The 25,605-nt window shown below is 43.6% G+C and overlaps 7 protein-coding genes across 7 annotated transcripts; all 7 read left to right on the plus strand.

The window, feature by feature from the left end:
* Positions 1-437: 437 nt before the first annotated feature.
* On the plus strand, positions 438-2,264 carry TEOVI_000641300 (Putative zinc finger motif, C2HC5-type/ASCH domain containing protein, putative; the record flags this gene model as incomplete). The annotated part of the gene is made up of 1 exon (XM_067220434.1): positions 438-2,264. The coding sequence occupies one exon, from the start codon at positions 438-440 to the stop codon at positions 2,262-2,264; it is 1,827 nt and encodes a 608-aa protein (XP_067076535.1).
* Positions 2,265-2,889: 625 nt separating this feature from the next.
* On the plus strand, positions 2,890-5,736 carry TEOVI_000641400 (ATP-dependent DEAD/H RNA helicase, putative; the record flags this gene model as incomplete). Its single annotated transcript, XM_067220435.1, has 1 exon — positions 2,890-5,736. One exon carries the CDS (start codon positions 2,890-2,892, stop codon positions 5,734-5,736), a length of 2,847 nt encoding a protein of 948 aa, XP_067076536.1.
* Positions 5,737-6,363: 627 nt separating this feature from the next.
* TEOVI_000641500 (adaptor complex protein (AP) 3 delta subunit 1, putative) lies at positions 6,364-9,747 on the plus strand (the record flags this gene model as incomplete). Its single annotated transcript, XM_067220436.1, has 1 exon — positions 6,364-9,747. The coding sequence occupies one exon, from the start codon at positions 6,364-6,366 to the stop codon at positions 9,745-9,747; it is 3,384 nt and encodes a 1,127-aa protein (XP_067076537.1).
* A 1,348-nt stretch (positions 9,748-11,095) lies between these two features.
* TEOVI_000641600 (kinetoplastid-specific dual specificity phosphatase, putative) lies at positions 11,096-12,433 on the plus strand (the record flags this gene model as incomplete). The annotated part of the gene is made up of 1 exon (XM_067220437.1): positions 11,096-12,433. One exon carries the CDS (start codon positions 11,096-11,098, stop codon positions 12,431-12,433), a length of 1,338 nt encoding a protein of 445 aa, XP_067076538.1.
* Positions 12,434-19,120: 6,687 nt separating this feature from the next.
* Positions 19,121-20,356, plus strand: TEOVI_000641700 (uncharacterized protein; the record flags this gene model as incomplete). The annotated part of the gene is made up of 1 exon (XM_067220438.1): positions 19,121-20,356. One exon carries the CDS (start codon positions 19,121-19,123, stop codon positions 20,354-20,356), a length of 1,236 nt encoding a protein of 411 aa, XP_067076539.1.
* Positions 20,357-21,525: 1,169 nt separating this feature from the next.
* On the plus strand, positions 21,526-22,338 carry TEOVI_000641800 (uncharacterized protein; the record flags this gene model as incomplete). The annotated part of the gene is made up of 1 exon (XM_067220439.1): positions 21,526-22,338. The coding sequence occupies one exon, from the start codon at positions 21,526-21,528 to the stop codon at positions 22,336-22,338; it is 813 nt and encodes a 270-aa protein (XP_067076540.1).
* A 559-nt stretch (positions 22,339-22,897) lies between these two features.
* Positions 22,898-25,312, plus strand: TEOVI_000641900 (uncharacterized protein; the record flags this gene model as incomplete). Its single annotated transcript, XM_067220440.1, has 1 exon — positions 22,898-25,312. One exon carries the CDS (start codon positions 22,898-22,900, stop codon positions 25,310-25,312), a length of 2,415 nt encoding a protein of 804 aa, XP_067076541.1.
* Positions 25,313-25,605: the final 293 nt, after the last annotated feature.

The following is a 25,605-nucleotide window of genomic DNA, read 5'->3' on the forward strand; positions in this document are numbered from 1 at the left end:
GTTAGTTGAAAGCTACTTGAGGTGAACGGTACGCCTGGAGTATTTTTGCTCATCCGGGTTCGTTTATATCCCAATGAAAAACTATACAACAATCAACGATGGGCCAAACAACGGCTGATATGGGAGGGCGACGTACCATTATCATTGTCGTCATTTTCCCCCCTCCTGACTGCTTCCGTTATATTTACACTGTGGCGATGCAGTGTTTTTTTTTCCCTCGTTTGTTGTGTCACCGTTGGAAAAAGAAGCCCAGTTTATCGTTCTCAACATAATTTCAGCACGCGTATCAGGGCTTCAGTAGGAAGCTGGGGTTGGATGGGAGTGGAGATGCATGACAGTGTGTTGCCTCAATATTTCTTGATGCTCGGAATCTACGTCAAAACTTACTATCTCTCAGCCTTGTTACTGCCGCAAAATAAATAAATAAAGTGGTAGCTATGCCACCGAGCCGTTGGGGTCGGCCACCGTCCCTCAGCCCCACTGAGGCTCACAAGGGGGAACTCATCCGCTACATAAAAAATGAAATTCACGACAATAACCATCTCGGCCTCCTTGGTGAAGAGTTGGACAATATGGCGAACATGTTGGCAACGTGTGGTTCGAAGCGTGAAGTATATGAGTGGTGCCAGACCCTCATGGTCGGAGAGGCGATGGCTGCCGAGGTCATAAAAAGGCGTACCAACCATGGGCCACGATTCGAAGGTGAACCCACAGAGCAGAAAAACGCACCTGCATCTGCACCTGCTGTGAGCCGTATGCTAAATTTATCAAGAAATAAGGGTACGAAGAAAAAAGGTACTCCTGCTGCTAAAGGAGGCAACAACAAAGCCACAGCTGCTTCCACGCTCAAGCCAGGGTTTTCCGAATGTGGTTGCTTTGCCACGGAACACAACTTACGTGGAAACTGTGCGAACTGTGGGCGCATCATATGTGAGCAAGAATCAGACGAAACATGTTATAATTGTGGGTTATCACCATCAACGTGTGTTGCGTATGAGATTAAAGTCCAAGAGGGCCGTTTAACCGAGGCGGCACAGGAAAGGGACCGGGCAACGTATGAGGCAGCTGTGTCCAGGCGTGATGAACTACTGAAGTATGCGGAAACTCGTGCCAAGCGCACTAAGGTTATTGACGATCAAACAGCTGTATTCTTTGCGCCAAAGAATGCGTGGATGACCGTCAAGGAGTGGGAAAAGGCCGAAAAGGATGAAGCACTCGCGGAGCGACAACGGAAGGTAGCAGCGATGCACCGCCACACCGGGGCGTATTCTGTGCACTTGGATATCATGAATCAGAACGTGTCGCTTGGGTGCCCGGCGCCGCCCGGGCCCGGTCAGTGTCTGAAATCGTCTTCTTCATCTACTTGTAGCTCGCAACTTTCCGACCCAAATTTTGACGAGTGTAACATTGAGGAAGTGGAAGAGGCACGTGCATTGCCTCTTCCAACGCTTATGCAAAAGATATGGTACAGTTTAGACGGCTCGACGGGGACCACTTGCTTTGCTAATGCTAACGGTGCCACTGGTGTGCAAGATAGCAAACCGGAGGTTCATACCACTCATGAAGTTTCACGTCGTGTGCAACAGGACTACTATGAGGACGACGCACAATTCTACCGTGATCTGCATCGTTTCCAACAAGAAGAATATGCCAGAACCCAGTCTGTTTGTGTGCTAGAAACTGATGACATTATCTGTGACGATCCTGATGAAGCGGGGCAACAGTCTAAAGATAATTTTGTGTCGGGCGTCACGGAACCTACCGAAGCAACTTCGGAAGGTATTGTTCTTTCTGCATTAGTTCCAACACCTGTCATGTGCATGAATGACAATGGCACTTGTCTCTCCCTACACCAACCGTGGGCCGGGCTCCTTGTCGCTGGCATAAAGGTGCACGAGGGCCGTGTGTGGAGCACAGACTATCGCGGTCGACTTTGGATTCACGCAGCCTCCTCACAGCCACACGACATCAGAGAAGTTGAGGAGAAATATGCTAAATTTATGGAACCCAATCAAAAGTTTCCCGAACATTACCCGACACGTGTATTACTGGGTTACGTGTTTCTCATGGACTGCATGGATCGCGAAAGGTATGAGGAGAATTATACGCCTGAACAACGACAAGAAGCGTCCCCCTTTTCATTTATATGTGCTGTCGGTAAAACACTTCCTTTCCCACTTCCGATGAGTGGTAATCACAAGTTGTTTCGTTTAGACCGTAAATTGCATATAGCTGCCAGGAAGCAACTTATGGAGGTGAACTAAACATCTGCATTTTCTGGTCTAGGAACGAACGAAAAACTCTCTTTCGGTAACCGCTGTTGTGTTGGAGGAAGTACGAGGAAGATGACTGAGTGGATTCCCCTTGAGATTTACCCCTCCTCGCTTACCTATTTCACATCCTTATTGGTTCGCTTATTCCTGGTTGTGGGCTTCAGCACCGAGGATTAGCGAGGGAGGGTTTTGTTTGGCTACTTTTCAAATTTTGGTTCGCGTACCCCTAACCCGCCATACTTGTTAATTCTGTGCTTACACTCACATCTGGTGTCTTCCATCTGTCGTACCCCTCAGTTTCTTTTTTACCCTGTGTCCTCTTTCTGCGTGTTCACGTTTACGTTCATACACGCACACGCCTGGTTTGTGAAAGGTTTCTCTCCGCTACGGCTTGTGCGCTCACTTGTGTTTTCTGCCTCATTAACCATTTGTGCTGTCACCGTCGTGACGTGGAGCGAGTGACGACAATTGCTGTGGTACTTTGAATTATTATTATTATTATTATCACTCGCTTGAGTCGGTCAGAAGTGAGGAAGTAGGAAAGAAGAGGTCAAGTTGAGGGGTTACTTACTCAAAGACTGTGTAAGGAAACCGAGCGGCTTTTGTATCTCTCAACATGCCTAAACGTGAAAGGGAAGACAGTAAGGACAGCTGCAGCGGTGATACTAGTTGCTCAACCGATAGCAGCACGAGTGACTCGAGCTCTTCATGTTCGATTTTTTCTTCTTCTAGCGGCAGTGCGAAAAGAAGAAGCAAAAAGGCGTCTTTTGAAGTCCATAAGATTGACAACGGCAACAGCGGCGACACTACTAGTAAAAGCAACACATCTCCTAGACCAAATGATGGTGCGGTCAAGTTGGATGTTAGTGCAGCGCTGCGTGCGGAGCTGCAACCCAAACTTACTGAAACGCTGGAGGATCATGCGTTAGAGCCCGTATATGGTACCAAAGATGAGAATAATGGTAACAGTGGCCGTGCTGTATACGAGGACGGTGGTGGCATGCAACATGAAGGATACGGTAATATGTCAAACGATAATGACTCTCTTGATGACAGGTTCGGAACATCCGCATCCACTTCGAGTACCGACGCTGATGACGAAGCCGTTGAAGACTTCCGGGAGAGACTTTTGGCGCACGCGCAGGTGACCAGTGCGGCCAAAAAAGAGCACAGCACATCAATTGAAAGTGAAGGTCTGCTAGGTAGCGGACTAAATCCCGCCCGAGCACTGGAGCACTTGCGAAAGGCATTGCTCAAGCCAGTTTCTTCCACGGCACTCGCAGTTGTAAGCGCCACTGATGAATCCCATGACCTCATGGATGCCGTGGTTTCAGCGAAACTCCCACCTCCACCTGCCGATGACGTAAAACGGTTGAGGAAACTTCATTATGTGGACCATAGCACTATTGAATATCCACCAATACAGAAAGAGTTTTACGTTTCTCCACCTGATGTCAGGGGCCTCGACGCAGGGGAGCTAAAAGAGTTGCTGAAAGAACTTGACGGTGCCAAGGTACGTGGTCGTGATCCACCACGACCGATGCGTAGTTGGACGGGATCCGGTCTTGCGGACTCTGTACTTGAGGCGCTCGCGGAAGGGGGATTTCAGCAACCATTTGCTGTGCAATCGTTAGGTGCTCCTGTTCTTATGAGTGGCCGTGACCTGCTTGTTGTCGCCAAAACGGGATCCGGAAAAACGCTGTCGTATCTGCTCCCACTCATCCGGCATTGCATGGGTCAGAGAGCATGTAAAAAGGGAGAGGGCCCAATCACCCTTGTTTTGGTTCCTACGCACGAACTTGGTTGCCAGATTGTGAGGGTTGCGGAGAAGCTCTGCTCTGCAGCTCACCTACGGCTCGTTGCTTCGTACGGATTGGTTCCCCTTTCTGATAACATAAAGCAGTGTCGTGCGGGTTGCGAGGTGATGGTCTCAACACCGGGTCGCCTACTCGATCTTCTTACAGTTGGTGGCGGGGGTGTGCTTTCCCTCAGGTTTGTTTCTTTCGTTGTTGTGGATGAGGCTGATCGCATGTTTGATAGTGGTTTTGCAGAGCATGTGGAAGCTTTTTTGAAGAATGTCCGTCCGGACCGTCAACTGGCGATGTTTAGCGCCACCATGCCGAAAGAACTGAAAAAGGTAATTTGTCGCCATTTGCATGACCCAATAGAAATTACGGTGGGTGGAAAACCAACGCCGGCTTCTAATGTGGAGCAGCGTTTCTTTTTCTTCGACGAAGAACTTTACGATGTGGACGTGGAAAGCCGCAGTGAAGACAAAAAGTTTTTGAAGCTTTTGCAAATTCTTGGTGAGGAGGGTGGAAACGGAGAACATCTTATTCTTATATTTACACAGCAGAAAAAGGAATGTGATGAACTATTCGCGCGACTCTCCGCCTGTGGTTACAACAAGCGCATTGCCGTATTATACAGTGGCATGGATCCCATCGATCGTGAGTTTGCTCTCGAGTACTTTTCTCCTGGTAATCAGTTTATTCTGATAGCAACGGGTGTAGCTGAGCGTGGACTGGACATACCTTACCTTGAACTAGTCATTAACTACACCCTTCCAGACCATTATGAGGCTTATGTTCACCGGATCGGTCGCACAGGTAGAGCAGGGAGGAAAGGTAAGGCTGTCAGTTTCTTCACACGAGGAAAAGATGATGAACTGGCGGCTGACCTCTGTGAAGGTCTTGAGCGGGCAGAACAACAGGTATCGGAAGAACTCTACGAGCGGGCTACAAAGGTGCGTGAGTTACGCAAGGGTGGAACTGCACGACACAATGCTCTCTTTCACCGTGGTTATATGCGGGCGAAAAAGCAGCGGTTCACCAACCGTGACCAAAAGGAGCAGTTCAAAACGGCACTGCGTGCGGCAGGATTGGAGGACGATATGCCAACGGGGTCGGATTCGGACTCCGGTTTCAGTAGTGGTGATGATAGCGATGTGGGTGTTAAGATTAAAGCTGTCGAAGAGGACAACGCTGACGACAGTTGCGACGCCGAACTTTCCAGTGCACTGACCATCCATAAAGGTGATGGTGCACTCACCGTCAGCTCCGCTCAACTGCAAAAGCAGAAAGAGTCGTTGGAGGCGGCGTTGGCGTACGCCAGAAAGACAACGGAGATGGCCGTTAATCCAGCATCGAGGAACGTGCGCTTTGAGGCAGAATATCCTATCAATGACCTGCCAAATGTTGTGCGTTTGCGACTGCAGAACTCGGCAGTGCTGCGGTCGGTGGCGGAAGAAAGCAATTCAACAATAGTCCGTAAAGGTGTGTTCTATGATAAAAGTTTAAAGCACTCGCATCGCCTACGCGACGGTGTTCGGCCACTTTATCTTTTGATTATAGGCAAAACTGCTGAATCTGTGCGGGACACAGTGAAGAAGCTTAATAGCGTCAAGGAAGAGGCTCAAAGTCGTCTTCAGCAAAAAGTGTCGTCGGTTGGGGCACAGCTTTAGTTGTGACACTGCTACTGCACAACTGAAGGGATCACCATGGGTGGAGGGGGGGAAAGGGGAAACGCTACAGGAGAAGATAATGTGGAACACTACGGCATGCTGTGCAACATGTTGTGGGGGAACACGCAACTTTTGGTGCAGTCTGTGCGGAATCGTCCATGAGTGTGCATTGGATTGAATCTCAATGAGCTTCGATCACACTCGGTTCTTATTCATTTACGAGCAGGCATGTGAAGACTGCCTCCGGCTGTTTTGGCACCTGCAGCATGTCTAACGGGAAACCAAATGATGACAATGGAGAACGGCTTGTGCATTTTTTTTTTTTTGCTATTCATGCATGTGTGTCATCCTTATTGTTTGTCAGTGTAAGTGGTCTCCACCTTTCCCCTTTCTGACGCATGTCTTTTTTTTTTTTCTGTTTTCTTCCGTTGTGGCTTCGCGCGAAGCATACCTCCTCAACCATAGTTGTTTGCAGCTCTCATAAAAGTCTCTCTGTGCATTTATATTAAGTGGTGCAACATAACTCGAAGCAAGTTTGTAAAGGTGTGGGGCAGGCATACGCAGGTTCACCATAATCGGGAATATAAAAGGCCCTGTATTCAATAATAAAAAGGGTTACGTGCCTAAATGACGGATGCAACTAAGATGGCTGGCCAACTTCTGTTCCAGAACACGTTGGCAGAGGTAGTGCGTAAGTTGCGCTCCAGTAACGAGAGCGAAGCGGAGGTGATTGAGCAATGTATTGCCGACATCAAGAGTGAGGTCACTTCCACTGTTCAGAGCGTTAAGGTCACCGCAGTGTTGAAAGCCGTCTACTTTTCCATGCTCGGCTACAGTGCAACATATGCTGCTTTCAACATCATTGAGGTTATGGCGGACAAGATGTTCGGATACAAACGTATCGGATATATGGCGGCATGTTTAACATTCACTCCGAAAACAGAGGTTCTCCCGTTGCTTACAGCTCTGTTGAAACGCGATCTTTCCAGCGCTAACCAGTACGAGGTGGGTTTTGCGCTTTACTGCATTTCCACTGTTTCCTCTCCGGACCTCGCTAGGGACCTTGTAGTGGATGTGGTGAACTTATTGAGCCATCCGCGTAATTACGTTCGCAAAAAGGCGGTTCTTAGCCTCTACCGCATTTTTTTTGAGTACCCCGAATCACTGAGACCAACCTACCCTCGGCTAAAGGAAAAGCTCGACAGTAGCAGTGAGCGGTGTGACAATGACCCGGCTGTGAGAGGTGCTCTGGTGTGCGTTTTGTGTGAACTGGCCAGACGTAATCCGGCCAGCTTCTTAGGTCTAGCGGTTCCTTTCTTTTCCATGTTGTCAACGATACAGAGCAATTGGACATTGATCAAGATAATAAAGGTTTTTGGTTACTTCGCTCCTCTTGAGCCTCGGCTGGGGAAGAAGCTTGTGGATCCGATTATTCGTATTGTTCAGACAACAGGTGCAAAGTCTGTGCGTTACGAGTGCATTCTTGCTGTGGCCAACGGAATGAGCAAAACACCCTCACTAACGAAGATAGTCGCAGAGGAGCTTAGAGTTTTTGTAGAGGATAGCGATCAAAATTTGAAGTATTTGGGCCTTGACGCCATGTCTCGCATGGTTCGTGACAATGCAAAGCTGTTGGGCGGTCATCGTGATGTAGTTCTAGCATGCCTTGATGACATTGACACAACTATCCGTCGAAAGGCCCTTGAGGTTCTGAGTGGCCTTGTGACAAAAAGAAACTTCGTGTCAACCATCAATAACATGATGCATCGGTGTGTGCGGCTGCCTCCTGATGAGGAATGGTCTAACCGCGTATTAGCGACAGTAATCGAAGTTGCTCAAACTGACGATTATAGTTACGTGCAGGACTTTGAGTGGTACGTAAAGATCCTACTAGACATCAGCCTGGTGAACCTCTCCACCTACCAACACGGTGCCCTGGTACAGAAGGAACTTGTGACTGTACTGACAAGAGTGAACGCGGTACGGCAGTTTGGTGTTAACGAGCTCTCTCAGCTACTGTCGAACACTAACTTACTTAAAAGTGATCCATCCCGTTCCTCGCAGTGGGAAGTGTTGAAGGCGGCGGCCTTTCTCTGTGGAGAGTATCCTTATTGGCTTCAAGACAAACGGCGCACATGCGAACTATTGTTGAGCGAGCGGATTTCTTTACTAAAACCAGAAGTGCAAGTTGTTTGCGTCACTGCGGTGGGGAAGATTGTAGCATACATGCACAAGCCATGCCAGCGACACCTCGTTTTGGTGAATGGCGAGGAGGAGATACCATTGCCAGAGGATTCCCTAACATTCGAGGAGTTGCGCGCTTCCATTCTCCAAACAGAAGCCATCACTGACAGCAACGGGACGGCGAAGGTGGTTGGAGCCACCGGCTCCATCTCTAATCGGCACGATGCGGAAAGAAAAAATCTATTAGGCCTCCAGTTATTCCGTCACAGCGTCCATCCAGACGTTCAGGAGCGGGCAAGCATGATTTTGTATCAGCTCAATGTCGACCCCGATATTGGCCCTCTACTATATGAACAGGAACTCCTTCCGGTTGCCATCGGTGCACAGGAGGCCGTGGAGCCACCGGAAGGATTGAATCTTGATGAACCATTTTGCAGTCACTTACCAGCGGGGTTGTCTCCATCTGACAGCGAAGAAGATGGAGCGGAAAATGATGAAGACCTTTACTATGTGGACGGCTATGATGCTATTGTTGCCCGCGAGCAGCGGCGGCGGGAAGAGGCCCGACGTGGCGAGGTTGCTCCGTTTTATATTAAAAATGATGCCTTATCACGGGATCAACTTTCAGAAGAGTTGCATTCCGCTGTCAGTGCTGCCCCGGCTCCAAAGACGTCAACGTCGTTTTACGTACCACAGAAATCTCAGGTAATCAATCGGTATCTGTCACGTCCCAAGAATTATGATGCTGCGGCTCATGGGCAGCGACGAATTCAGGATGAGGACGTGGATGAGGCAACGAAGAAGTTTCGAAACGTAGATGTCACACGGTCACTAGCACCAGATGAAAGATTGCCGGAGCCTATCCCGTATGGGAGGCTTCAACAAAGTGCTACCACCGAGGGTACTGCGGCGGCAGCGGCTGCTGCAGCTGCTTTGGATTTCATGGTTGACGAATCGTTTGATCCCCTCGTACTTTTGGAGGAAAAATACCTGCGCGTGACCGCATTTGTTCTTTCCTGTCGCGTGCGGAAGGCGGGCACCCAAATTACGATGGCCGTAGAGATATCAAACCTTGCAAGCAGCAGCAGCATGCGCAACGTTTCGCTGCGTTTCCAACCTAATAATGACAACTATACGACGGAGCGAGTGCGGCTGGAAGCAGACAAATCTCAAGAGGCCATCACAGGTGCTAATCGTCCAAAAACTGGTAGGGGTGACAATAAGAACGCTGTTGGTGAAGGTGGTGACGGTGACAAGGAAGTGGAGGAAAGTGACAGAAGCATATTCGTTTCAAAATGCATGAAGGGGACTACGACATTGCGGACGAAGATGCTTCTGACGTTCTCTGGATCACTTCCGCCTTCACTTACCGAACCCCTACTGTTTAGTTTGCTGTACACGCGAGAGAAGAAACCAACTGAGTCATTACTACCAATGCCCTTGAGTTATCGATACTTTGCCAAGTCCCATGTGGACACGACTTCAGTAGAGTTTATGCAGACAATAATGGCAAGACATCTCTCTGAATCCCCTGTGCTTACGTGTTTTGTGGCTGTGGCCGCAAGTTGTGTTCCACTTGTACTTCCCGCTATACAACAACAACTGCGGTTGAGGCCAGTTGATATCTTTAAAGATGCGGCTTCCTTCTATAGTGTACTGCAATCCCGAAAATCCGCAGCTAACCACGCACATGTCGCCGTGCTGCTGCTAGAAGATGAGTTAGAAGGAGAAAAGGGCATCAGTATTGCTGTGAAGTCGGAACACACTTCTTTAGCGGAGCTTCTGGCCCAAGAAATCGCAAAACTCTTGATGACGGCCACGTCGTAGTGGGTATTCCCACTCAAGCAAGACTTTGGTTGTTCCCTCTGATGGTGGCGGTGCTTATCTTTCTTGTTATTGGTGAAGTTGAAAAGAAAAATGGATGGAGGCATGTTGGCATGATTTTTTTTGTTTCTTGATATTACCCCGCTTGTGATACTCGAGGTATTTGGTTTCAACTCCTCGTTCGCACACACCCTTTATTTTGCGATGGGAGTAACTGCTGTGTTTCTATCTTGGCTCATTCTTTTGTGTGTTTCTCCTTTTTCTGACGGATGGCCGCTGTAGTCATCTCATTACATCTTTTAACAAGTTTTTCATTATGTGTGGTGCTTGATTTGCTGATGCGTAAATTGTGAGTATTTTTTCTCGCATCGTTCCTTTTGGGTCTCACAAATAACGGCAAAAATCGATTGCACACGCAACAACAGCCGGTGTCTGATCCATTATTTGAGTTTCGAACCTCATCCGGCACCGGGCGTAACACTTAACGCTTTTTTGGTTGGTTGTTTGGTTGGTTCTGAGCGTGTCTGCGGAAGCGGAAGCGGGATGGTGAAATATAAACCTCAAGTTCCCATGTGTGATACTGCTTCTTCCACTTACTCCCCGTTTATATTTGTTTTAATTTACCTTACTTTACCTTATGAATTCATTTCTTTTTTCTTTTTTTCCTTTGTTTCTTTTTTTTTTTTAAAGCTTCATAGTGCTCTGAGGTGTGTACAGGAAGAAGACCCGTGAGGTTCTTCACACAATACGCCGAAAGTAATCCTTATTAATTTTTTTGTTTTGCCATTGCACTGTAGTTGCAACGGTGCTGAAAAGGCAGTAGGAGAGGAGCTATTCGGTGGTTTAGCCACTTTGATTCTTCTACCATTTCCTTATACGGATTTTGCCCAGTGAAGAGGCGCGAAAACAAAGGGGGAAAAAAAGACAACAAGTAAAACGATTAGGAACGAAACGGTCCGTCAGGACGAAAGGAGAAAAGGAAATAAAAGTGAGAAAGAAATAGGGAAACAATTCAAGGAGAGTGTACGAAAGGAAACTCGCGGAAGAGTTTGTCACCATTATATCTATTTTTATACAAAACAAACGAAGAAAGGGTGAAAATTCACCTGAAACGAAGGAAAACTGCAATTACAGGACAAGAAGAACTGTCCAGAAGTAGAGAGAAAGGAAAGGAAAAGGGGAAGTATCATATATATATCATTTCACAGCTTCTCTTCTTTTCCGTGAACCAACGGAAGTGAACGTTTGGGGAAAGCAAAAAAAAAAAGAAGGGAGTGTAAGGGATCCCCCTTCAAAGAAAAAAAAAGGAAAAAAGAAAAGGGATCCAAAGTGTAGTGTTCACACATTTGTAATGCAGTCGTCAAGTTTTGCTGGAACGGGGGTGTTTCCACCCCCGCCAGCTTTCTTGCGAGGCAACAACTCCATTAGGACAGGAAAGCGAGTGGGGCGCCGTCATCATCATTTCACTGATGAAAACGTTGTGGACCTTCGTAGTATTGAAACTGGAGTGGAATGCAGCACTCGTATGGGACACAGTCGCAGTAACACAGCAGCTGAAGATCCTCCATTGCGTGCGCGCCGTCGTATCCCACATGGCAGTAACCCACCAACAAAGATATTAGACTTTCTTTTCTTGGGTGGCGTTAGTGATGCAACAAATCCTGAGTTCCTCCGACGTGAAAATATCGTGACCATTCTGAACGTCTCACGAGAAGAATATTGGTCTGTGGACAAGGGAATTACGATACATCCTTTTCCTCTAGAGGACAACGCGGAGGAAAACATCCGGAAGTTCTTCTCACACACCTACAGGCTGCTGGAGGCTGCGCGCAGTGCGTATTACAGCTCAAAAAGGCAAAGCGAGCGGTCAACCTCAACAAATGACGCCGCCACCAATTCAAATCTCGGTTACCACAACGGTAACGAGAACGGTAGCGGCTGTAGTGCAGGGACTAATGTTGTTAATGGTTACTGTGAGGGCAGTAACGGTGGTACTAGTAGTAATATTAACAACTCCATGAATGAAGCAACTGACAATTGTGCGATTAGTGCTTCTCCTGCCCGGCCGCCTTGTGTGCTCGTGCATTGCCGGTACGGCATCAGCCGCTCCGTAACGATTGTGCTTGCTTATCTCATGCGTCGTAACGGATGGTCCCTTAACGATGCTCTGCAATACGTCATGTGCCGACGACCGCATGTGGAACCCAACGTTGGTTTCATGAATGTTTTGCTTTCGTTTCAGCGGGATATGGATCCACAGAAACGAGACATCCAACGAAACTTGCTTCCTATTGTAGTTCGGAACCTTCCCCCTAATACATCGTCGTCTGCCGTGCATAAATTCTTTGAAGACCGCGTTGGTTGTGTCCATAAAGTGGCCACTTTTCCATCTCGTGTTGCCGCAGGAAATTCGACTCGAGAAAATACTGATGGTAACAGCAAGGATATTAGTGATGAGAGCAGCACCAGTGATTGTAATGATGAAATCAGTTCAGGTGCGATGTGGCTTGTGGTGTTTGCAACGCCGGACTCCGTACATTTGGCCCATCGTTTATATCATAAGCAACCGGATTTCTTTGCGCCACTCGGTGTTAGTGAAGGGCGCCGCGTGAAATTAACAGCTCTGAGCAAACTTCATCGATCCCCACGTCCCATCACTGGAGGGGAGTCGTTGGCTAATGAATCCTGAATTGGAAAAAAAAGAAAAAACTCGATACGAAACGAAAAGAGAAAGGAGGGAGGGAAAAAAAAAAAGAATATCACAAGGAAAGCGCTAACGGTGGAGTGGACGGTGATCACTGAATTTATAACATGATGCAAGCGGTGTATCACCCGCAAGCGGCAAAATTGACTGTGCGCTGAGAAAATCTTTCCTTTTCTTTTTCTTTTTCTTTTTTCGTATTTATTTCTGTTGTACTTCAACTCTAAGGGATATGGGGGTTATGTGTGTGTATGTGTCTATGCGTGTGCGCGCGAAAATAGGGAAAAACTATACAGGAGCAAATAGCATATGATCCACAGAAAAGAGGAAACGCGGGTTCAAAAGCGAGGAGAAGCGTGTGGGCAAGCAACCATTTGAAAGAAACAAAGTACGACAAGAAAAAATAAAAATAGAAACAAAATAAAATGGCCAAATAAGGGGGAGGAGGGAAATCAGGGGAAATTAAATTTTATTTATCCCATGAAAAATTTGCGTGTCTATGAGACCGAAGTACATGCAAGTTGTTGTTGCTGTTGCTCTTTTTTTTCTTTTTTTTGAAAACATGAGTGAATTATGAATGGAGAAAAGTAGGCGCAAGATGCGTGTGGCTGATTCGTGCCGACGTTTGTATTTTGTGTATCTTTACACCCGTTTCATATTTTAATGTTTGAAAATTAATTCTGTTTTCAGTTGATGAGGTGTCGTCTGTGTGGGCGTATATACCTTTCTCTTATCTGTTTTTCTTTTTTTTTTTTTTGAGAACAAAATGAAATGGAAAGATGAAACGAAAAAAAAAGAATTTTACAAACGGACGACAAAACAAACAACAGAACAACAATGGCAGCTGTTCACAAACGCAAAAAAACACGATAAATAAACGGATGTTTAAGTGTGTGTGTGTGTGAGAGAGAGAGAGGTGGGGAAATGGAGAAAGTTAACGTGAGACGTAAAAATGTAAATGGGGTGATGTCGAAGGGGATTATGAACGCCTCCATGCGTGGCTTTATTATTATTATTATTTATTTACTTATTTATTTTAGTTGTAATGACTGAGGGAATGGAGATAAATTTCACACCAGAGGATGATGGGAATATGAAGGAAAATAAATAAATAAATGAAAATATAAAGGGGAAAATGTGCAGCGGAATGGTTAATTTGGATGGAAGAAATCGTAAAATGATAAAGAGAAAGAGAGAGAGAGAGAGAAAAGAAAACTTGATTAAAATAAATAAATGGAGCGAAACAAATAAATGATGTGCAATTCGAAATCCTCTACCTTCTCATTGTGTGAATTCCTTTTTCTCAACCATCTTCTTATTCACGTTTCTACCCCCTTTTTTTTTCATTGTTTTGTTTTTTCGTTTGTTCCTGTTCCTTTTTTGCCTTTTTTTTGTTTTCTGCTTTCTTGTATAAATGTCCGAAAGGCGGACAGGTGAGGGATGAGTAATGAAAACAAAAGGTAAACAAAACAACTTTATCATCATTACAATGTCATAAACACCAAAAATAAAATAAAATAAAAAAACACGCACAAACACAAATATTCAAGCGGGCAATTAACCACGTGGAGTGATAAGGGCACATATAAAGATAGAAAAAAATATATATATATTTCTTTATTTATGTCTCTTTGTATTTGCGTGTGTGTGTTTTTTTTTGTTTTACTCGTGAGGTTTATATGCCCTTTCTTTTTTTTCTTTTCCGTTAGGTGATGGAAAACTCCTCCTGTGTTTATTATTGCTTCAATGTTGTGGTGTAAACATATTCGATATGTAAAAGCAAATACGTTCAGGTGTTTTCTTTTTCCCTCCTTCTTCTTCCTTTTTTCTTTCTGTCCATTTTCTTTTTTCTTCTTCTTCTTTATATTTTTCTCATTTTTTTCATAGCAATGAAAATGATATGCGTGATGAAGAACATACAGTGCGAGAAGATGAAATAAGAAAAGAAAGGAAATGAAAAGAAAAGAAAAGAAATGAGAGAAAATGTTCGGAAGTAAAAAAAAAACAACAAAAAATATTTTGTTTGTTTGTTTATTCCCCCACTCACAAACTGACGTTTGTCGGACTTTCAATTTCCCCCATTTTTTCTTATTTTACGTGTGTTGCTGAACTCATATTTGTGATTTTTTATTATTACCATCACCATTACCATTTTTCTTTTATGTATGTTCGTTCCCGTATTTTATCCCCCATCTCCTTTCTTCTTTTTTCTTTTTTTCACTCCGTTGCGTTTTCTAATTTCTTTTTCTTTTTTAGGTCCGCTGCCGTCGGTGTTGTTTACTCGATGCTGCACCTCCGTTTCACAACACTTTTCTTCTTTCTGGGATGTCTCACCTTTTCCCTTTTTTTTTTATTTTAAAAAAAAAAAAAATAAAAATATCCCGCACTCCTTCCAATGGTTCCATTGATGTCTCGTTTATTTTCAAAGCGGGGCGTTTATTATTATTGTTATTATTATTATTATCTTTGATTTAAAAATTTTACTCATCTTTTTTGACAGCTTGGACTCCTCATTTACTCACACGTGCGTGTCCTTTTTGTTTTTTTTCTCCCTTCTTATTGTTCAATTTGATTTTTTCAATCTCTCTACGTTTTTGCTTTATTTTCCTTTTATTTTTATTTTACTGATCTTTGTTTTTCGGATTGTGTTGGTGGGAAGTGGTTTTTGTTTCTTTTTTTTTTTGTACGTCTGTTCTTGTAGTATTTCCCTCTCTTCTTCTTTTTTTTTCTTATTTGGTTTTACCATCAATTAATTATTTACTTCGGTCATTAATTCACTCCAACAATTATCCTTTCCTTCCTTCCTTCCTTCTTTGGTACCTTTTCTTTTTACCGTATTTTCATTTAATTGTGTTTTTTTTTTTTTTGGAAAGGCCGAAGATTTTTTTTTTTCCGCTCCCTCTTTTTTTTTTTTTAGTTGGGTTTGTTCCGTGACAGAAATCTTTTTTTTTCTTTTTCTTCCCCTCCCCTTCTTTTGACCTAACAATAAAGAAAAGGAAAAAATAAAAATTATATATATATTTATATATTTATATGGTAAAGATGAATAAAATAAAATAAAATGAAATGAAAACAAAAAAAAAAGCAGAATGAAAAGTGATTCCACCTTTTACTTTCTTTCCTCTACAACATTTTTTTTAAAAAAATGGTAAAATAGCATTGTAAAAACGATAACATTTGATATTATTAATGTTGTTATCACTTTTAACATTATTATTATTATTATTTTCATTAGTGATATGAAATGATAAAGTAATGATTAATGCCATTACAAATTATCAGTTGTTATTGTTTTTCAAAAAAAAAAGTCTTTTTTTTTTCCTTTCCCTCCTTTTTTTTTTAAAAATAATTATTTCCATACAAATAATATTGTTTTGTTGTTTATTTATTTATGTGCATGTGCGTGTTTGTGTGTATTAATATCATTTAATTTATGATGCACCAGGGGAGGGGAAATAACGTTTTTTTTTTTTTTAGTTGGATTTGTGCTGCGCCTCTCTCGAATTCACGCCGCCGCTATCATTTAATGTACGGCAGAAAAAATATATAAATAAATATATATGAATATATAATTATATACCAGAAAAGAGAGGGAAAATTTTAAAAAAATGTTTATGGGTGAATGAATCGTTAATCAAAAGCACACAAAAAACAAGGCATGATTAAGAGAGATTATATATATAATATATATATAATCATCAGTACTTGGTCACTTTTCTTTTTTTCTTTTTTATTCATTATGATTAATATTGTTTAATATCTGTTTGTTTTGTTGTTGTTTTTTTTTTCTTGCGTGCGCGTATGTGCGGCAAATGAAGAAATTAAAATAACCATCGTGAGAGATGAGAATTAAAGAAGGACAAAAAGACGAAAGAAAGTAAAGGAAAAATACATTTGTTTTTTTTTTATTAACAAAGGAAAAAAAAATCCTCGCGTTCATTTATTATTTAGTACGTGAATAAACTCAAAGGTACCAATTCTTCGTGATGTATTTCTATATTTATTTCCTCCTTTTTTTTTCTATGCCTTTTTGTTTTTTCCAAAACTTCACGTGACCTTCTTTTTGTTTTTTTTGCTCTCTTTTCTGTCTTTTTTTTTTTGAAAAAAAAACTCCCTTTTATTTATTTCTTTGGAAATGAAATGAAGAAATAAAATAAATACATCAACAAATAAATAAATTAAATTGTGGATTAAATTGCTCAAGAGTGTAAAAGCGTCGGGAGCGCAATTATGTGTGCAGCTGAACGCAAGCAGGTTTGAAATGGAAAAAAAAAGACAGAAAAGAGTAGTAAATAAAATAAATAATGAAACTGAAGTGAAAATGAAATGAAATGATTAGCCATTGGAACTTATAAAGAGGAGAAAAAAGAAAAAAAGGAGGGAAAGAAGGAAAAGAAAAAAAAGAAGTTTCCATTATATTGAATTATGCGAGAATAAACTTGCAATTTTTATTTATGTATTTAAGTGCGTGTGTTGGTGGATTTTAAAATGTACGGCTGCGAAGCGGGTGGAAAACGAGCGGAAAGCAATAAATATTAAAGAAAAGAAAAGAGAGAGAAAAAAGAAGAGAGCACCGATTTCTCAAATAAATAAATAAATATATATATATATATGTTTACCAAAATATGCACGAGAGAAAAGACATTTATAAGCGATTCCCCCAATTTAAATAAAAAAGGAAAATAGAAGGAGAAACTATCAACACACACACGCACAGAGAGAGAGAGAGAAAGAGAGAGCAACAAACAAAGAAAGAAAATGTATATAATATTATTACTGTCGTTAGGAATGGAAGGATACAATTTTTTTAAAAATTTTTTTGTAAGTCTTTATGTGTTTTAATGTTCCATTACGTGTTCTTGTTTGTCATATTTCCCCCCCCCCTCTTCCTCTTCTTACTTTTGGATTATTCTTTTTTGTATGATGAAAGGAGTAAAATACAAGTAGGAAGAGAAAAAAAATAAAAAAAACAAATAGAAGAAGAGAGGAAGTGAAATAATGGAAGCAGTAAAAAAAGAAAAGAAAAGAAAAGAAAAAAATTAAAATTCTTTTTCTGTTACTGTTTTTCCCTTTTCCGTTTTTTTTTTAATATGGACTCTCTCATCATTATCGCCTTCCCTCCTTTCCTTCTATATTGATTTTTTTTGTACAATTCTATTGTTCTTCGTCTTCCTAAATATATTCTTACTTTTCTTTACTTTTTTACTTTTATGTTGTTCCATGCTCTTTTTTTCCCCCTTTTTTCGTTTCATTCCACTGTTTCATTGTGCCGTGTCATATCACTTTTGCAATTTATATAAATATATATGAAATGATGGTTGCACGAGGGGATCTGCAATGGTAGTAACAATTAAGTGTTTTTTTGTTTTTTTTTAAATAAATAAATAAATAAATATATATATATATATATGAAAGAATAAACTTGATGAAGGAAAAACTAGTTTTTTTTTGTGTGTGTGTGAGTGTGCGTGTTATGGTCAAATGAGTGTGAAAGGGAGGGGGAGGAGGAAATATTTTTAAATTACACTCGAGTGGATTTATAAATCAACAAATAAGTGGAGTTATTTGAAGAAGTGAACACTAAAAGAAAACGCGAGGATGTGGTGTGTATTGCGTCTTAACATAAATATATGTGATTGCATGTTTTGTGTTTTTGTGTTTTTGTGTGTACATGTGTGTTTATATGCTTATCTCCTGTAAGCACAGAAAACAACGAATTGCAGAATGATAAGTTTGTTCATTTATCTACTCGTTCATAACTGGGGGTCATGGCTACAAATATAAACATTTTATATTTTTGTTTGTTTGTATTTATACACATGTATGCATTTTAGCGTAAATGTGTTTTGGCGCGTGCGCGTATCCATGAGGGGAAAATGTACACCAAAACATTTATAGTTAGAGCGAGTGAAAAGAAAAATTAGTAGAAAATTACAAAAATAAGGGAACATATATAAAAAAATAAAGATATATGTAGTAATAATAATTATTATTATTATATTGCTTTATCATTATATTATTTAATATTATATTGTTATGAAGAGTAAAATCTTTTCAAATTATTTTTCTGAAGTGAAGAAGGGTCAAAAAGCAAACGATGCAACCCATTAAACACCATCGGGGAATTAACCATTCCTTGTTTCTCTTTTTTTTGTTTTGTCTAGTAGGGAGTTGTTGGTGGTGAACGTTTCGAAACAAACCATATCTTTTTTTTTCTTTTTTTACTTTATGTCCCACTTTACCTTTTTTTTTGTTTTCTTCTCTCTGGTTTGTTACTCACCTGGCAATATGTGATGCACAGCTCAGCCGTGTTTTCACGCACAACTCCTTTTTAAAAAAAAAAAATGCATTCATTTGTATGAAGATCGCTGCTGATTTGTTGCTTCACTTTACAGGGGCATCAGCCTCATTTTATGTTACTCCTTTTTATTTTTTTTTTTATTATTCCAAATATGTCACATTGCTCTTCTTCCCTTTTTTTTTTTCTTTGTGTGTGTGTATGTTTGTTTCGAATTAAAATTTACCTTTTGTTACGTGTAACATTTCTCGTATTCTTCCAACTCTGGCGGAAGGAAGAGGAAACTGACGAAAAAAAAAAAAGTGAAACCTCCCTCCCGTAGGTGCCTTATAGCGCTTGGGTGTGGAAATAGAAATACCGATAATTAGATTTTTAGAATGGAAAAAGTAACGCCAACTTCCCTCGCCAACGCATTCCTCGCTACCGCTGGCATCAGTGCGCCGATGTCATCTTCTGGGATTCGTGGCTTGTCATTGAGGTCAGTTCGCGAAACTGTTCACTGCGCAACGACACAAACCACTTCAGCTCCACCTCCGCCTGCCAACTGCCAGCAACATCAGCTCCTTAACACAACGGAAGATAAATGCAACGCGATATTTGCAGAAGTGGAGCTCCTCAGCAAGTGGTTGCAACACGCCGTGGAGAGTCGAGCACATGTGGAACGTGAGGCCTACGCACTGCTGCAGCAGGCAGATGTAAAAATACAGCATTTGGAGGATACGGTACGTCAGAAAGAAATGGAATTGCTTTATATGAGGGGGGCAATGGAAAGTTTGAGGACGCGTGTGGAGTTTTATGAGTGCAGGGAAAGGAGAATTGAAGGTGACGATGATGATGCTAATTTTCCTCTTCGACGTGAAGCAGATTTCAAGGGTGCTGCGGTGAGAAAGGTGGTTATAATGGGGGAGAATAACACAAACGATAGCTATTGCAGCAACCGTATGGGTAGAGGAAATGGTGTAATGTCCCCTGCTGATTTTACCGTGGACTCGACGGAACAATTAAATGCAGGCAAATGCGTCGACTTGGGTACCACCGCCGCAACTTGCAACAGTAACGGAGTTGATAATGCCAGTGTATCTTCTCCCGCAGAAACTGGAGTTGGAGGCCGGTCTCGTGTAGGTCATAGCGCACTAAGTTGGGTGAGATATCTTTTAGAGCGCTGCGTTTCCAATAGCGGCAAAGACGGTGCGAGTGAAGGTGCGGCGTGGATGAAGAAGAAAGGAGAAGGAAATGACCAACTGGCCGATGCGCTAACGATGCTGACAACTTTACAGTGTCAGTATGCTGACCCTAACGGTGATCTTGTGATGATGAACTCCCTTTGCACAAAGTTCTCGAATTCCATCGTAGCCGTGGCAGAGGAGCTAAACACAGCGCTTCAGATACCGTTGAAGCGGGCCTCAAACACAACTGATTCTCTGCAAATATCGCAAGCTGCTAAAGTTGTTGAACACCCCGAGTCCGCGGCAGAGGCGTTACCATCGTCGAATCAGGAGCCGATAATGCAATGTAGAAAATCAGTTGTGGAGGAAAATCTTCAGCTCCTGCAAAGTTTGATGGCAGTGGAATCATCATCACGGGAGGCGTGGAGTACCCTCCAGAAATATTGAAGCAAATGTGGAGATGTGTTTGTCTCTAGTCGCTGGATTCATGGAGAAAGTTTCATGTGCCGCTTGTCGTCATTGCTTTTAGCAGTGATAATAAGGGGCAGGTGTTTGTTTGGGCATAGAGCTTGGGCACATGGCGTTTTCTGGGGTTTAACACCGTGAGAAAATGGCAAATGCGGCGGGTAATTTTGCTTTATTCTATTTTGCTTCACTTTTCGATACGTCGCGTGGAGGGCCCCCCCCCTAACCGGTAGCCGTGTAAAACCAACAAGTAGCGATCCGCATCACCCAATACGCATTCACGCATATATGTATTTTTCATATATATATATATATGCAAAATGTGCGTGAGGAAAGAACTCGGAAGGTTTTGTCGATTTCATGTTTCCCTAGTAGCGCTCGCATTTTACTTCTGCTACTAACATTTGAGAATATTTAAACAATATTTATCGCCCCTCACACTGTCCACCCGCTTGCTTCCCGTTAGTTTTGAAAGGTTTTGTCCGTTTGTGTAAGCAGGGGAATAGGGGTGGAGAGGGTTTTGCTCGAAAATTATCTATAGAGAACTGAGCGGACGTTACTGGTACTGACTTGCTATGTCCGGCAAACTGCAATGCTGAGCTGTCGCCCGCAACATTGTTTGTGCATTCGTGTTTTCCTGCACCATCTTTCTTTCCCTTTTGTTTTAACACTTTTATTATTATTATTACTATTGTTATTGTTTGTCACGTGGTTTCGGGGCTACCTTATACAGTACAAATCCTCGGTGTACATTTGCTTCGCTGCTTGATTGAAATGGACTTACTTGTGGGTCCTTTGTTTTGTTATAAGTGTTTTGCGCTTAATATTTGTTATTATTTCCTTCTGTTCGGCGGTGTTTTTTTTTTTATTCGTCACTGAGTTCAGAGAGTTTGGCAGACGACATATCTTGTTCAGCTGCCCCTCTCTCATTACGGTGGTTACTATCACATACAGCACTCCCCTCTGTTCTAAGCTTTGCTGCTTTTTGTGCTACTTTGTTGCGATTTATATTTACCCTTATCCTCTGTCATCATTTTTGTCGCAACGTCTCCGCATTTACTGCCTCACCATATAAAAGGTACGCTGCAGCAAAAAAAAAAAAAAAGACGTGGATCAGGAGGGGAAAACGAAGTGCGGTCTGAAGGCACTTCATGTTTAGCGAATCTCTCTGTATTCTCTCAAGGCGTTTCCGCTACAACACCAAGTTTCCTGCCCTAGTTTCTTACAACAAACTTCCATGGGAGGTTGTTAATCATGAAACTCCGCAATTTCACATGCACGTAGCGCCACATTACGAGCAATTGCTAACACTGGCAGCTTCATCGCCAGTCCCCCACATCATAAGTAGCAAACACATCGATGTGCCACGAGAACACCGGCTTCGACTTCTTCCTGGCATGCTTTATTTACTGGATGGTGACACCCTACCGGAGGAATTCACTATAAACCGCGTGCTGGATCCAACAGCTTTGCAATACTATGGGAGGTTAAGTAGCCAAATAGTCACCGTAGAGGCTGTCCGTATGCTGGTGTCAGATGATCTTCGCCTTCTTTGTAACTGCATAACATTTAAGGGTCCTCTTCACCTGCCCGTTGCCCCCTATGCCTCTCTCGCTTCCCTTAGAGGAGCGTCTCAAGGTGGGACCACTGGCAGTGAGACAGGTTCCAACTGCTTTACCTTGTATCACTTTGTTAGACCCAACCGCCCGCCAAAGGAGTTACAGCTTGAGAAATATTACATTCACGCCCCGTGTGTAGCACCGCTTTCAGAATTTGCTTCGAACAGTGATGAACGGGGAAACTGGAGGCCGCGGTTGCAAGCACCGAAGCGCACACAACGTGCCACACCACTTCCTGCTTATAGGCCCCCACAAAGTTATTTGATGGGACTTGCTGAGCGTCTTGCAGTAGTTCCAGGAGGTTGCTTTGGTCGAAGGTCCCTCATGTGGGGTCACTGGTTCTAAAGCACAATAGAGGCAATGAAAATAGTGGCGCGGGATGTGCACAAGTTGGCGAAGCATAAAGTGGTGAAACCATTGGGGAGGGAGGGAGGGAGAGGTTGGAGGAGAGAAAGAAAAGGGTTCAATGATTTCAGTGGTGCCGATACACGAAATCTGCTTTCGGGGTGGAATGATTTTTTTTCCCTCTGTGGCGGTGGGAGGCCGAAAGGTTTTGCCTCCTACAGGTTGGGTTCTTATGAAACGAGCGTACAAGGAAGGTGAGTAGCCACATCTCTTTCGGTGCTTTTCTACGCAACCGAAAGTTCATCGGGGACATTATCGCTTTTATAAAAGTTCCACTTTTTATGGATGGCGTACAGCACACATGCGCACACAAAAAAGTAACAGTAATAATATGCGGTGCACGCCTGTTTGTGAGTTCTGCCGGAAGAGTACCGTTCTCGTTAGCGAAGAGCCAATCTAAGCATTCTATTCTACCACTCTCATCTCTTTCCCTTTTATTGCATTTATACATTTCCATACTCTCCTTCGCAACTGCAGAAGTACTTTGCGTACTTCTAATATGCCGAGCGACCACCAGCTTAGTAAGTCCACCATGGCAGGTGCGAAACATATGGGACAACACCGCAGGGTATCGATTAAGGTTTGCCGGCAACCAAATACTCGCTTAGGATCTTCGAAGGGAATCGGCACCCCCCATGAGCGGCCAAGACCTTCGCGGGGGCAATCGCAGCGGTTGCGGTGCAGTTGCTGCTTGCAGGATTTACCTTCGCAAGTGGATGGAAACCTGTCTGATAATACATGCTGGCGTTGTGGTTATATGACTTGTACTTCTTGCCGTAGTAATTTATCACCATCTGCCCATAGGTGGGTTTGCACTACATGCTCAAAGAAGATCAGTTTTACATGGTTGTTTCAAAAGACGGTCCACGGCGCCGACCTGTTGCTTCGGGTCCTGGAGTTCTGTGAACCGCGTGTGCAGCCTCTTTTGAAGTGTGTATTTGCAACTGAGGACACTCAAAAAACGTCGCAATGCGAGAAAACACCAACAAATGGTAGGGGTGCGGTTTCCCAAGTGACGAGTTGTCAAAAGCCGAAGCACGTCGCAGTTACATCAAAGGGAGAGGAAACAGAAGAAGATGCTAAATTGTTAGTGAAGGGTGCAACCCAGCGGCGTTCTGCCGCAAAGGCTACCCCGCGGAAGGGGAAAATATCATCAAAGTACGTGACGAAGGCCCAATCTCCGGAGATGCAAGTGCGTTCACCACCTCCTTCGCCGTCTCGAACCCCTTTCAAGTTCCTGTCAAACTCACCGGCTGGGAATAAGACTCCTTTAAAGCGCATCGAAAAGAATACAAATCTTTCCAGTAATGGTGCGAGCCCCACCGCAAAACCGGGAATAGCTCATACAACGATACCAAGTGACGGTGGTACCAGCACAATCGGAAAGAATGTGGGTGCTGGAACGATGGTGGGCGTCTCAGGTTCACGTGGTGGTGGGCATCGGCAGGATGAATTGGGAACGGAGGTAAAAAATGGCAATCAGTTTCTTCGTTGCGATGGGATGCATCCCGACCCCAAGTGTCTCGTTTTCTCGTACAGTAACGACACGCATGCCTCTTCGCAACTAAGTTTTGCAATATCAGGAGCTGATAGTCCACCTCCTCGCTTCCCTAATTTTTCAAAGTTTCTGGACGATCAAGAAGGTTTGCGTCGCGAGTTTGACGAGCCGCAGAATCGGAGGTTGCAGCACCTGTTTGCAGAAAAGGATGAACCTCAGAAGAACTATAGTGATTTGGTTACGGTGGAGACGTCAGAAGGTGTTAGTCCGCTTAAGGTGGTTGAGTGCGCGGAAGCCGATAACAATTTCCCCATTCCTCCAAAACTGGCGCTTAATTTTTGCAAATTGGGGTTGGTTTCAAACCATGTGACTGATGCGGAACAAGAACCTTCAGCCGTCCACTCCTCTAATAACAAACTCATATGCAAGCCCACAGCACGTGTGAGCATCAATGCTGAAAGTGCCACACAACGAGGTCCGCAGAAAAACAGTTGTGGATCAGGTGGACCCCACGGCTCCGAGCACGCTTGCACGAGTCGCCTGGTCCGCAGCAACACCATCAATGGTGATTGTATCGATGCAGTTTTCAAGCGAATACAACCATGTTTGACGACAGTTGTGCATGACTCCAACGGTGCTTACACCGGTGGGCCGCAGAATGGCAATACGGCTGATGCTGGTACTGGTACTGGTACGAAACTCGGAGCGTCGAATAAAACTCATTCGCGTGCTCCCACCATTAAACCACCTAGCAAAACTCGAACAACGTCCAGCTCCCGTACCTTCAAAACACCGAGGGCTCTATTTAGCGACAGCCGGCTTTGTGGGAAGGATGCGGATTCCAATAGTCCGCACACTCGGAGGGGCTCCGCACGTTACCTGCTGGCAATAGAAAAAGATGGCGTGCATTCCCCTCGTCCAGCTCCAGTTCTTGCGGGTGTTAAGCCGAGGGGGCGAACTCCTTTAACCGCTCGTCCCCCTTCGTCAAGGTGTTCAGGGGAGTGTGGTGCACTTGCAAGGGGGAGTTCAATACTAACACGACAAGGGGTATCGGTACCACGTCAGCGCACATGCGAGGGACAAGGAAGTAGGCATGCTCGCGTTAATACGCCTCTCCAGCGTATCCATTCTAGTCGTCTTGTTCCTGCAGAGGATAGCCAAGGCCGTTACTTGCCATCACACGGTAATGCCGACGCAGTTAAGCCTCGGCTATCGATAAATTCTGGGCAAAGCGTTCAACTGGTTCCGCCTGCCCCCTTAACTGTTAATCCTTCGCGGGGACGTGCCGTGGGCACCCTGAATGGGAAAGGTGCAACATCGACAGGAGGTAATTCACAAACGAATCTCAGCAGGGGAGGCGCGAATGGTGCTTCCATTTCTCGCTTCATAGCTCAGCGAACGTGGAATTTGTTGTGACGGATGTAAATGTTGTATAATCCACTGAAAAGAATGAGTGTGTTGCCGTCTGCGTTTGTAACACTAGTGTGTGACGGCGGAGGTAATAGAGCGGTTTGAGGGAGAGAAGATAAGATCGATAAAATATTGAGTTAAGTTACACTGATTATTTTTCCATATTCCCGTCACATGCGCAGGAATTTGCGTAGGTGCTCGCGTACTTTAAGGGGTTGCTTGCTGCTTTAAGCTGCCACCATCTGTTTTAAAGACTGTTGTCGCCCTACCCTCGTCGTTGTTGCTGCAGGTGTTGTTGC

Source organism: Trypanosoma equiperdum (genome assembly GCF_001457755.1).
Source record: "Trypanosoma equiperdum strain OVI genome assembly, contig: ctg_1150, whole genome shotgun sequence".
Classification (NCBI taxonomy): Eukaryota; Euglenozoa; class Kinetoplastea; order Trypanosomatida; family Trypanosomatidae; genus Trypanosoma; species Trypanosoma equiperdum.